Genomic DNA, 12,247 nt, shown 5'->3' with positions numbered 1-12,247 from the left:
TTTAAAATGTGATGCTTCAAATGCAGGCAACAGGGAGGATTTCTATAGCCCAGTGCCTTCAATCCCATCCTCATTTGAGGGCCATTTGTTGAAGTGGTGGCCTCTGAAATCCTGCATTCACGAAGGTAGTTTCTAAGCAGCTAGCAGACAGTGAGATACATTTTGAAGATTACAGTTTACTGTGGAACGAGAAAGACCGGTGCCCATTTGTGACTGAGTATTCAGTGCTATATTCACAGACTATTAGAGCTGGAAGGATCACGGGGATGATAGAATCCAACCCTCTTGCACCAGGGCAAACTGAAGCCCTTGGGCGTTACCTGGTTTGCCCAAGATCACAAAGCTGGTTTGTGGCAGTTGCGGGACAGGAACCCAGCTGTCCTTTCCAGCCTGCGTTCGGACACGGCACAGTGCTGCCTTTGTTCTGATCTGCTCATTTGATTTTTTCTTTAAATTTGATTTTCCCTTTTCCCCCTACCCAACCAGACTTTAACAAGCAAGAGGACGGTAAGGCAACTTGCTACTGAGCTTTTTAGCAAATGATTCATTTCCCTAAATTACTTCTTGTGAAGCCGTGTGTCCTCCACGGCTTTAGCAAGAGGAAAATGGGTTCATTCAGAGGCATGTCTGACTTTCCTCCTGCAAGGTAATCACCTAATGAAAGGTTCTTTCATAATGTCCCTGTACAAGAGGCAGAGATAAAACCAACTTGGAGGGATGTAAGTAGACCCTTAAAGAGTGGGCTTTACACACAACCTTATCTCACAGCTTCCTGGCTGGTGTGTGTCTAGGTTTCAAGCTGGGTGTTTTGCTGATGTAGAGCTTATGCTTAATGCATTTTGTTGGTCCTCTTTCCAAGGGATGTTGGATATGCAGTGCCTGCTGATTTTTTTTTTTTAAAACAACTTCCTCTTTCTGGAGTATCAATTCATATGTTCATATATTTCCTATATATAAATTCATATATTTATATATTTCAATTATATTATATATTATATAATATATTTTAATTCATATATTTTTATATTTCAATTATATTATATATACTTATATATATAATATTTCTATTTATATATTATACTTTTCCTTAGTATTCCTAAAAAGAAGCTTTGGGGTAGATTTGTCATACCTGCTTTCTCCTTCCTGTAATTATCGCCACAGAAATCACCTGAATAAAAATAATTGCCAACAATTAGAAATTAGCTACTTTTTAAAAACTTCCTAAGGTAGAGTCTGTTGTGATTTTTAGGATGGCTAAATGGGTTTACACATTTTTCTCAGTGTCTTATGTTACTATGTTGGATTGTCCATTCTGGACTACAACAGGGGATATATTTTTATTAGCACCTGTGAGTCTTAAAGAAATTGCCTTTTGTATTTTGCCAAAGTTGATTTTTTTAGAAATTATGAATAAGTATTCATTGAGTTGTACTGGATACAGGTTACAATTTTTAAGCTGTGAAATGGAGTTAGACATGTCTTTTAGTCACCTGTTTATTGATTGCCATAGTCCGTCAACACAAGAGTGTTGTGGGAACATAAATAAATGTAATATGTGTTTCTCTGATCGAAAGGCTTAGAAATGTAATAGGGATATAAGATAAATTCATTTTAAAAAGTTAGACTGAAGGACACCAGTTAAAATGGCACATGGTTAAGAATTTGCTAGAAAGCAAAGAGTAAATTGCTGGTGAGAAGATGTCTAAATGCCAGAAAACTTTTTTTTTTTATAAAGATTTTATTTACTTGAGAGAGTGTGTGTGCATGTGCTCATGCGTGAGCTGGAGGGGCCTGGGAGAGGGAAAAGAAGAAACAGACTCCCCACTGAGCAGGTAGCCTGATGGGGAGCTTGATCCCAGGACCTCAAGATCATGACCTGAGCCAAAAGCAGAAGCTTAACAGACTGAACCACCCAGGTGCCCCTAAGTACCAGAAAACTATTATCTTTGTTGTTATTATGTAGGGGAGCAATATTTGGGCTTTGAAGATTTCCCACCGTTAGTAAGAAATCCCTATAGTAGTGGATGTGCAGTTTAAAACATTAATTATCTTACTGTCTGCTAGACTTTTATAAACTGTTCTATTTAACCTAAGTGGAATTAATGACATTCCTAAGGTTATACGAAGTAGCTGTATCATAAAGTCAAAGTTAAAATTAAGGGCTTAAATCTCACTATTTGATGATACAAAATGAAAGCAAAACAGACATTTACTGTTTGCTAGTCTACCAGGTGCTCTGCTAAATGCTTATATGTGTAATCTGACTTATTTCTCAGAATAACCCTGTGAAGTAGGTTCTAGTTGTAGCCCCACTTCACAGGTGAATGAATGAACGGCTTCATTATGTTCTACTGGCAAGGAGGCTGGATAGGGTTCCTGAACTCAGCCCTCCTGGCTCCAGGGTATCACAGCTGAACCACCACATATGGTTTTTGTAGAAATGTTCCTCCAGTACTTAAATCCTCTTTGGCTTATCTGCTTTATAATAAGTGGAATTAGCCTCGATTTTTCAGCTGTCTTTCTCTATAAATAGAGGACAAATTTTTAAAAAATGTATTTAGATTTGCCCTTTGTGGGTTTTAGGCTCTAGATGAGCATTTAGCACCCCTAATTTGTCCACTCGTGAATTGTAGATGCCTTAAGACATGGCACGTAGCTGTTTTCCCCTTTGGAAATTTATATCCTATAAACCCAGAAAGCATGTTAATTGGCCTGTAGAAATGGGTTTTATGAAAATTTAGAACCAGGATCTGCTCAATTTAAAAAGGTAGTGACCAGAATTTAATTTTAAGTCTAGAAATCAGTGTGCCTCCCCCACCTCTTTTTTCTCTTTTACCTTAATTCCCTTAAAAAAAAATCTCGAGACGCATGTTATTCATTAAGAAAATAACACATGAAGACATCATCAGTGTTTTTGTGAACTTTAGATAGGACCTTAGTAGTATCTAATAAAAGGACAATTGGATCAGAGCTTTCAGAGGACTTTTGCATTTTTAAAATAAATTTAAAAATTCTATTTCTGATTCTGGCTGTTGTCATTAATATTCTAAGTTGTTTGGGTAAAATCTGTTGTTTGTGTTTGATTATCCAATGGGGGGGTGTCAGCATGGCCTTTTCCCCTGTCCATTTGCTCGTAGACCACACTGCCTTGACTCCTCCTACCCTTGGTAGTGGAATCCATGTCCAGCTTGCAGCCCTATCTTCTACTGTTTTCTAGTATGAAACCTTAAGGTCATGCAGCCAGGTCTGCTGATGTTCACTTATATATTCTGTGTTCATTCATATAGAAAGATCCAGTAAAGTGTCTGGGCAGTAGCAGGGACTTAATAAATGTTTATTCATACCTTCTAGTCCCCCAGCCTCTTCCCATGTTCGTTACCCTCTTCCATTTTGGTCTCCCCAAGTATATCTAGTTCAAAGTCTAAACATGAAGCTTCTTGTAATAATTTATTCCAGAGCAGAAGGATCTTTCATTTCTTGGAGCTCTTAGGCGTCTGATGATGTGTACCATTCAGCAAATCGGTTTTGTCTGAACTGAAAGCCTCTTGAGGACAGATGTCTTGTTTTGCCCCTCCCTGTCTACCCTAGCACTAAGCTGCTAAGTATTTGACTGGGTGCTAAAGAAATATTTACTGATTAGCAGACCTTGTATACTCCCTTCAAAGGCAAAAATTCATAGTATTACCTAGGCGAGTTTGTTGGGAGATTATGTTCAAAATGAAATGAGGGAAAACTCTACTTCTCACTTGTGTCCTTAGCACCTCAATCTGTTTCCTGAGGCCAGGATTACCTAAAATTGAGGTCAACCCTTGAGAAGACCATCTGTTTGTCACACTTCTGAGATTTTTTATTTTGTTCTATGCTTGTTGGTTAGGTTTCTTTAAACAGGGTAAAGGAAGCTGAAAATCAAATTTTTGCCTAAGATCTAGATGGTGAACTATTCTAAGTTCACAGAGAAGCACTTGAACAGTTAACATTTTTGTTTTCCTGAAGTATGTTTTACTATCTGTAACATTTTAGAAAAAAAAAAAGTTAGATTCCATCTTTATGACTTGCTGTTTTAAATTTTCTTAATAAACCTATTACCTATTCTTAGAAATCTTTTATTTCTCTAATAATGGAAGTGATAGTCATAACAAGTTAGCTAAGTGGAATTTCTTCTGGCCCTCATTTTGTGGGATTATTGAGCTTTAGATCTATCTTGGGGGTTAAGTTCAGGTTAAAGGCTTGAGAATTCTGGTCAAAATATACTCTGAAATTACTGTATTGAAGAGAAAATGATAAAGCTTATCCTGACTGGTCTTGACAGGCAGTAGTATGTGCTCTTTAAAAATTTTAAAAATTAAGCATATCATCAGATCTATACCTGAAAACTTCAGCTGAAGAACATGACCTGTCACTCTTGGGTTATTAAAGTGTTAAAATTGAAAAAGTCCTATTATATATTGGTTTTCTGGTTCTTTATTATATATCTGCTTCTTATTTTTCTAAATATATTGCTTGTTATCTCTCTGTGATCAGATATATTTTAAGTATGGAGTACATCTTTACTTTTCCTCTATTTGGAAACCCAGAGCTGAAATGGATTATAGGTTATGGGCCTATTCTGAACTTTTAGGTTTATTAACTTATTTTAATATACAACCTTTGAAGCAAGTATTATTGTTACCCCCAGTTTATAGATGAGGAAACTTGCCCATGGTCAAATGTTTAATTACACCTTGTACTGTTATCTCACATGTGTGCAGAACACGAATCTAATCACTGTGCTGAGATAGAAGGTGTTTTAGGTGAGCATATCTGAGCTATCTTGGGACAGCTTGCCTTTCCACCATACTGTGATCTACTGGGGAGACTTGGATCAAGAGAGCCAAGGATAGCTTTGGTCCTGAGCCTTATACAAAATTTGAATTTTCTAAAATTGATAGCCACCAAATGATTTTAGTATAAAACTAGCCCAATTTACCGGTTAATTCTGCACAAAACCTCATCAACAACTAATTGTTAGTCTTGCCTTCTTTAAAATAGTGATATTTGTTATTTGTCCAAACTTGCATGCAGAAAGGCAACATGTAGGAAAGTGATTTGGCAGCATTCTGGAAAATGCCGTGGCTCTACCTCCGAGTGAAGCCTGTCAGTTTTCAATTTTCAGGACTCCCTTTGCACAAGTCTTGCATTGCCACTAATAATTGTTTATCTCTAAATGGTAATTATTGGGAGTTTTACTATTTAATGGACTGGAGTTTCAGTTTGGGAAGTTCTGTAGATGGGTGGTGCTGATGGTCACACAACAGCATGAACAGACTGAGTGCCATGGAACTGTACACATTAAAAAATGGTAAATTTTCGGGGCTCCTGGGTGGCTAGTTGGTTAAATGTCTGCCCTCAACTCCCATAATGATCCCAGCATTCTGGGATCAAACTCCCTGCTCAGTGGGGCGTCTGCTGCTTCTCCCTCTGCCTCTGTCCCTGGCTTGTGCTCTTTCTCTCTCAAATGAATAAATAAAACCTTTTTTAAAAAATGGTAAAGTTTGTATTATATATATTTTAACCACAGTAGAAAAATTTATTTATTTATTTATTTATGTATTAAAAAAATAACAGAAAAAGATAATTATTTCACCCAGGCCTAGGTGTGTGAGGCTTGTCACCTTGTGCAATTTGCTGTTGGTGTTGAATGATATGAACTGGCATAGGGAGGCAGTTCTAGTTTAATAGTTAAAGACATCCACTGGCGCCAGACTGCGTTTATGTACTGGCTCTACTACTTAAACTTGCTGTGTTACCTTGAATAAGTTACTTGGCCTTTCTGGGCCTCTTCCCTATTGGAAAGTAGAGATGATAATAGTACTTATTTCATGGAATTGCTTTGAGGATTAAATATGATATTATAAAAACACTTAAAATACGACCTGTCACAAAGTCAATGCTAAATGGATAAAGATCTAGTTCTGAGCTCTTAATGGTGATACTGACATAAATGGATCTGTAAATGTAAGTAAGCATAAATCACACATTTATTTTTTTATTTTGTTTTAAAGGTAAAAGAAGTAGGAGATTACTTCAAACATCACCTCTTACAGTCCAGGCACAGAGGAGCATTTGAACTTGCTTACACTGGCTTTGTGAAACTTACTGAAATACTAAACAGGTAAACAAAACAAATATCCTCTGTGTACATTTTTAAAAGACTAAGTGTACAAACTATGTGCTCAAAGTGAAATTTACTTGTGCCTTTTGATGTTTAAAAGAATAAGACTTAGTTGGCTTCAAACTCTTGGAAGAAATTGTTTTCTTAGGTTTCATTGTACGATTTACTGCAGATGATTGAGTGAAATGTCCAAACCAAGTTGTTCTCCCATTGAAAGGTGATTTGTAGCAAACTCAAAAAAGATTTTGCTAAAAATAGCTTTGGAGTTACCATTTCTTTTCATTGAATGAAATGACTGTTTTGTCTGTTTGAAAATTACTTGGCATTCAGGAAAAAATAAGCCTTCCAGTTTTCTGGATTTGTGTATGTTACAGACAGAGAAACACTTAAGGATTTTGTGTTTTTCTTCGTAATGTTATCTTATAGAAAATTTTAAAAGAACAGTAAATCAACCAAAAAGTATCAAAGATTTCCCCCACCCTTACCTGGAAGAATACTTAGGTAGATTTCATATATTTAGCCAAATGTGTTTTTTTGACATTATAGGTGGTGATAATTTCATTCATTCATATAATAGATTTCCTCCAAAGAGCTTGTAAGGAAACCTTAAATTACTTAATGACTAAGTGTTCATGGCAAGTGTTCTCTAAATAAAAGGTAGTATTTTCCAGGAAAACATTTCCATTGCCTGGAAACTTTTTGAAATGAAGCAGAGTTCTGCCAGTCTTGTAGCCTCAGCAAACATTTTATTTTGGGCTGGTAAGACATCTACTCCTTGAATATTTTTGAAACATTTTTTTCACACTCCTGGTAAAAACATTTATAGCACATTTTGCAGTTGTGGGCTGCACAGAATATCTGTAAATGATAAATTATAAAATGTCCCTGACATTAAAATGCTGATCTTGAAAATATTTTATTATCTTTTCAACTCTCTTTCCAGTGTAGACATGACTTAGGGATTTTTTTTTTTTTGTCGTAACACAACACACTTTACTACCTTCAAATCAGTTATCAAATATATATTGAATACTAGTTGTGTGCTTAGTACTGTGTTTGGTTCAGAGGATATAGTACTTCTTTATAAGACAAGGGTCCTGTTCTTAAAGAGCTTATTGTTTAGTGTAGGAAATAAGCAGAGATGAAATTCAAAATATTTAATAGACAGTATGTCATGAGTACTGACTGGTCAGAACAGACACTGGTTGTGAGCACTCAACATTGCTGTACGTATGGATGTGTGTTAGCTGAATGCCAGCCTGGAAAGTGAGACCAACATACTTGAGCAAGATAAACAATCCAGTGTTATATTTTGGATAAAATTTATTAATTCTGTAGGAATAATGGAAAGAAAGCAACAGAGATAGGCTGGAGAGGAGGTAGCATTTACACTAATGTATGAGCAAGGTTTAAGTAGATAGCAGGAGAAAGGAGGAAATTTTGTGAGCAGATGTTCAGAGGCTAGAATCAGAATGGCATATTGTTAGGTGAGTAAATAAGTCATCCTTACTGTAGTAGTGGTGGTGGTGATGGTGATAGTGGTGATATTGGTGGTGATGGTGGTGATGGTGGTAATGGTGGTGGTTATGGTAGTGATGGTGGTGGAGATGTTGGTGGTGATGTTGATGATGGTGTGGTGATGGTGGTGGTGATAATTTTATTGTACAAACATTAATCTCCTTGACTCTGATCTTCTCATCCCTAAAGTAAGGAAAAGAATATTTGCCATATTGACAGATCTCTGGCAGTTGTTGTATAATCAAGTTTGCATTATAAAACTTTCTACAAATGGAAACCATCAATGAGACTGGTGTTGATTGTAGTGTTGGTATGCAAAAGTAGTTTTTAGGTCGAAACTATTAGGTTAGATAGATTGTAATGGCAGATTATAGTGAGGAGGCTCTGGAACCAGTTATAATGATCTAGATCTAAGGTGATGAGAGCTTCTTCCTCTGTTGATGGCCCTGGGAATGGAGGAGGGAAAGAAGTGGCATGTCAGTTAACATTCAGCTCCACATAGTAACAACTCCACTTACAACATATTAAATGCTTAGAAGGAAGCTGTGGATTTTATTCTACTTATATAATATGTTTCATGATTTTATGTGTTGAGAATTAGGGCAAGGCTCAGCTGGGTGATTCTTCTCAGTGTATTTACTAAGTACAGTTGGTGGCATTGAGTTGGCAGATGAATTGGTCAAGAGGATCCAGGACAGCTTATATTCATATTCATATTATGGCAACTTGGTAAGAAAACTGGAAGATTGGGCCAGGTTGGGACTACATGTTGTCTCTTAGCATAGGAGTCTTAAGGTAGTTGACATTCATGTATGGCAGCTGGCTTTCACCAGAAAGAGTTCCGAGAGAATCAGGCAGGAGCTTCGTGGTCTTTTTTCCTACCCTCCCTCCCTCCCTCCCTCCCTCTCTCCCTACCTTCCTTCCTTCCTCATGGTCTTTCTGACCTAGTCCCTGAAGTCTCATAGTATTGCTTCAGTCATATTCTTCCAGTTATAAGTGAGTCTTAAGGCTAGTTCACATTCGAGAGAGGAATTAGACTCCATTACGTGTTTGTTGGTGAAGTGGCAAGATCATCCTGTAGAAATACATGTGGGATGGATTGTTCCTGTGGTTTAATTCTTGGTGACCAGAACAATGGGATTAATGTTACCAGGCAGGGAAACTGAAAGAGGGAATTAGTTTGATAAAGATGAATACATTTATTTGTATGTGTTATGTGTGAGATGATGATAGCATATCTTGGTGGAAATACGTACGTCAGACTTGGAGATAGGGGCATTAAGTTTGGGAGATATAACAGAAACAGGGACGTAGGTTTAGGAGTTGTCATCATAACCACTGTAGTTAGTAGGATTGCAGTCTTCAGGGGACAACGTAAAAGGAGAAAAGAAGAGAGGACCAAGGACAGAGGCTTTTGAACAGCTATACTAGGTGGTTGAATGCTACAGTTGAAAGTATGCCAAGTACGTGGAGCAGGGAGACTAGGTAAGGCCCATGCCTGGTATCTCAGCCACTCCTAATCTGCTTTAAAAATCTCACGGTTGTCGCTGTTGGCTTTTAACCAACCTGTTATGGGTTCTCATTTGTTGCTTCCAAACCAAGTGGTTCTTGTCCCTTTGGAGACATTTCAGATCTGCTGAACAGAATGTTTTGGAGAGAACTTCTTTACAATGTGTGTGGCTTCCTTTTGTTTGGTTTTTATTTTTAATAGAAAATGTGTTTATTTTGGATCCTTTTGAAAGTTTTTTATAAGCCCTTAAGTTATGAAAAAGTTATTTTTCATACAACTTTTTAAAAAGTTTGCAGAAAGAAATCTGGGCTTTCATGAAAATCCACTGAAATGGAGGCCAACTGCTGGCTACCCCTTGAATTACAGCTGTGCTAGGGAAGGAGGCACTTAAAGAGATTAATGGATAAATAACTGAAGAGTTAAACATGAGCCAAATTGTTAGAATTGGTTTTTAATAAGATTATTCAAAATGTCTTCAAATGTAAACTAACTTTGCTATTAAACAATCACCTAAGAATAAATAGAAGTGGGAGATGCTGTTCTTTTTTCTGGGCATTTTTTGAAAGCGACACTTACGTACAAACACACACACACACACGCATAGTATGTTGAGTTAGTTTTTCAAAATACGATTTTCTTATATGGTGCTTTTTATCTAGATTTGATGAAACATGCATACTCTCTTCAAAAAACACAAGTACGTGCCTAAGCATTTGATTGAAGTGATTAGGTACTTTGAAGTCATAATTCAAAACTCAGGTTTCTGGTGAAATTTATATTTGCTTGTTTACCCTTGATGACCCTAGTATTTTAAGTTGTTCTTTCAGTGAAAAGCAACAGAATCTTAAAAGTAGGGTGTTAGGCCAGAGACTCTAGCTTTCATTTGTACAACCATGAATTAATCTTAACTATAAGGGGACTAAATTGTTGATTTCAGTTCTAAATGTAGAAGGGAGGTTCGTGAATGCATAATACTGTCTTATTCTGCATCTATTTGAATTTTTCTGCTTATTGAAATATAACTTAATCTCAGCTATTGATTGCAATAAGTAGAATCATTTTCAGTTATTGACCTGAAAAAATGAATTGCTGACATTTAGCAGTTTTTGTCCTAAAATGCTAGTGCTGACTCGTGGATGTCAACAGTGATGGTAGACAGAAGTAGTTTAAATATGTATTGAAAATTTCATCAGTTAATTACAGCCACTACAATCTAAATTCAATAGAAGACTTCTTATGAACAATTGAATTACAATAATGAAAAAATAATTTCCTCTGCTTTATTAGAGAATGAAAGACCAAGTCTCTAAAGAATGTGCGATTGAGCAAGAAATAAGTGTGGAATGTAATGTATGAGATTTGGGGAAAAAGTCATTCAACTCTTAATAATATAAAATACAATCTTGTCTAAACCTTTATTCCTGCCTGCTTTGGCAAATGTGTCTAATAAGACACTTTTATTTCTGAGTGTCCTGTGAATTTTATTTAAAACCTTAATAATTAAATAAAGAATAACTGATGATCCACTCCGGGAAGCCATAGAGGAAATCCTTTAAATTCCCCATTTCTGGGGCGCCTGCGTGGCACAGTGGGTTAAGCCGCTGCCTTCGGCTCGGGTCATAATCTCAGGGTCCTGGGATCGAGTCCCGCATTGGCCTCTCTGCTCAGCAGGGAGCCTGCTTCCCTCTCTCTCTCTGCCTGCCTCTCCATCTACTTGTGATCTCTGTCTGTCAAATAAATAAAATCTTTAAAAAAAAAGAATTCCCCATTTCTGTAGCAGATTGAAAGGATTTGTGGAAAACTAGAATGTTGTAATATTAAATTCTGAGTCTTGGTGTTGTTGGTTTCTGGCCCCTAAATTGTTATTTTTAAGCCCACTGCATAGTTGAGTCAGGTATTACTTTTCTTTCCTGAACTTTGAATACTTACTTTTAAAGTTCTCATAGTAAGACTGAGTCATTTAGACAATACCAGAGGACTCTTGTTCTCCGTGATCAACCACTATGTCAGTTCTGCTAGCAAAGTCCCAAAGTTTTCAATATTAATTTTTCTCCTTGAGCACAGGGAATGGTTATATTAAATACTGAGAGACCCAACCATCTAATCTGCCCTTTTAACTACTTTTTAAAATCCACTGTATTTTGCCCTTTCCCTATGGCCTTCTTTTGGCAATTCAATTTAGATTTGGTCATTGTTGTTACTGCCTGTGCCTGCAGCTCAGGCTTCAGAATAGCCCCCTGATGTTTGAGCCTGCAATAAACCTACACAGTATTTGATGGTGGAGAGGGAGTGAAGATGACTTCTGCTGATATGCCGCTTTGTCACTGGCTCTCATTTGGGCAAATCATTTTTCAGGCTTAAAATTTCTCCATGCTTCAGGGTCATGTTACCTTTTTAAAATGTGCATGCGCATGCACCCAGTCTTCACGCACATCTGTCACTGTTTAGTTTAATTGAAATAATCAACATGAACCTTGAAAAAATAAACATAATACTTGACCAGAGAATGAATGGAGTGGAGACTGTAGTTTATGAAATAATTGGGAGATTGGGAAAATCTCTAAGTTAGGAAAAGTAACCATACTGAAAGAGTTGGAGGAAATGAAGATAACATTTCTCAATAAACAATAGTAATAAAACTAATCAGAACTCAACAAAAAAATAGCCCTGTGTGACCACACTTAGGTGGATGGACGAAGCCACTGGAAAGCCACTTTGTAGTCAGGGAACCTGATTTACTGGCACAAAATAGTCTAATGACCAATTAGTTGGGTATACAGCAGATGTAATTTGATTTCAGTCTGCGGGTTTTTCCGCTTATCTTAGAATACTTACCCACTATGAGGGAGATAACTTTGTGGCTAGAAAGTGGACTAATCTGCTTATGAAACAGTAATTTGCTCCAGGGATTTGCTCTAGACAACACAAAGGCCTGAACAACAGCAATGGTCTGCAGTTAATTTCTGTTATTTTAGCAGAGATTCAAGCTGTAGCACTTAACAGGGAAAGACAAAAACCAAAAAACACCCCCACCCAAGTCAGCCTTTTTTTTTGACTGTTGAACAGGA

The 12,247-nt window shown here is 36.9% G+C and overlaps 1 protein-coding gene across 3 annotated transcripts in view; it reads left to right on the top strand.

Moving 5' to 3' along the window:
• The window catches only part of THADA (THADA armadillo repeat containing), a 324,408-nt gene that overhangs the window by 51,431 nt on the left and 260,730 nt on the right, over positions 1-12,247 (top strand). For all 3 annotated transcript variants that reach the window (XR_009405400.1, XM_059406207.1, XM_059406206.1), the window contains exon 22: positions 6,042-6,151. Coding sequence is in view for 2 of the 3 variants with exons in the window: in XM_059406207.1 (XP_059262190.1) it covers positions 6,042-6,151 (110 nt within the window). In the remaining variant the exon portion in view is untranslated. The remainder of the gene's footprint in view (positions 1-6,041; positions 6,152-12,247) is intronic.

The sequence above is a fragment of the Mustela nigripes genome, chromosome 7, assembly GCF_022355385.1.
Source record: "Mustela nigripes isolate SB6536 chromosome 7, MUSNIG.SB6536, whole genome shotgun sequence".
Classification (NCBI taxonomy): domain Eukaryota; kingdom Metazoa; phylum Chordata; class Mammalia; order Carnivora; family Mustelidae; genus Mustela; species Mustela nigripes.
This window is presented reverse-complemented; position numbering and strand designations above follow the sequence as displayed.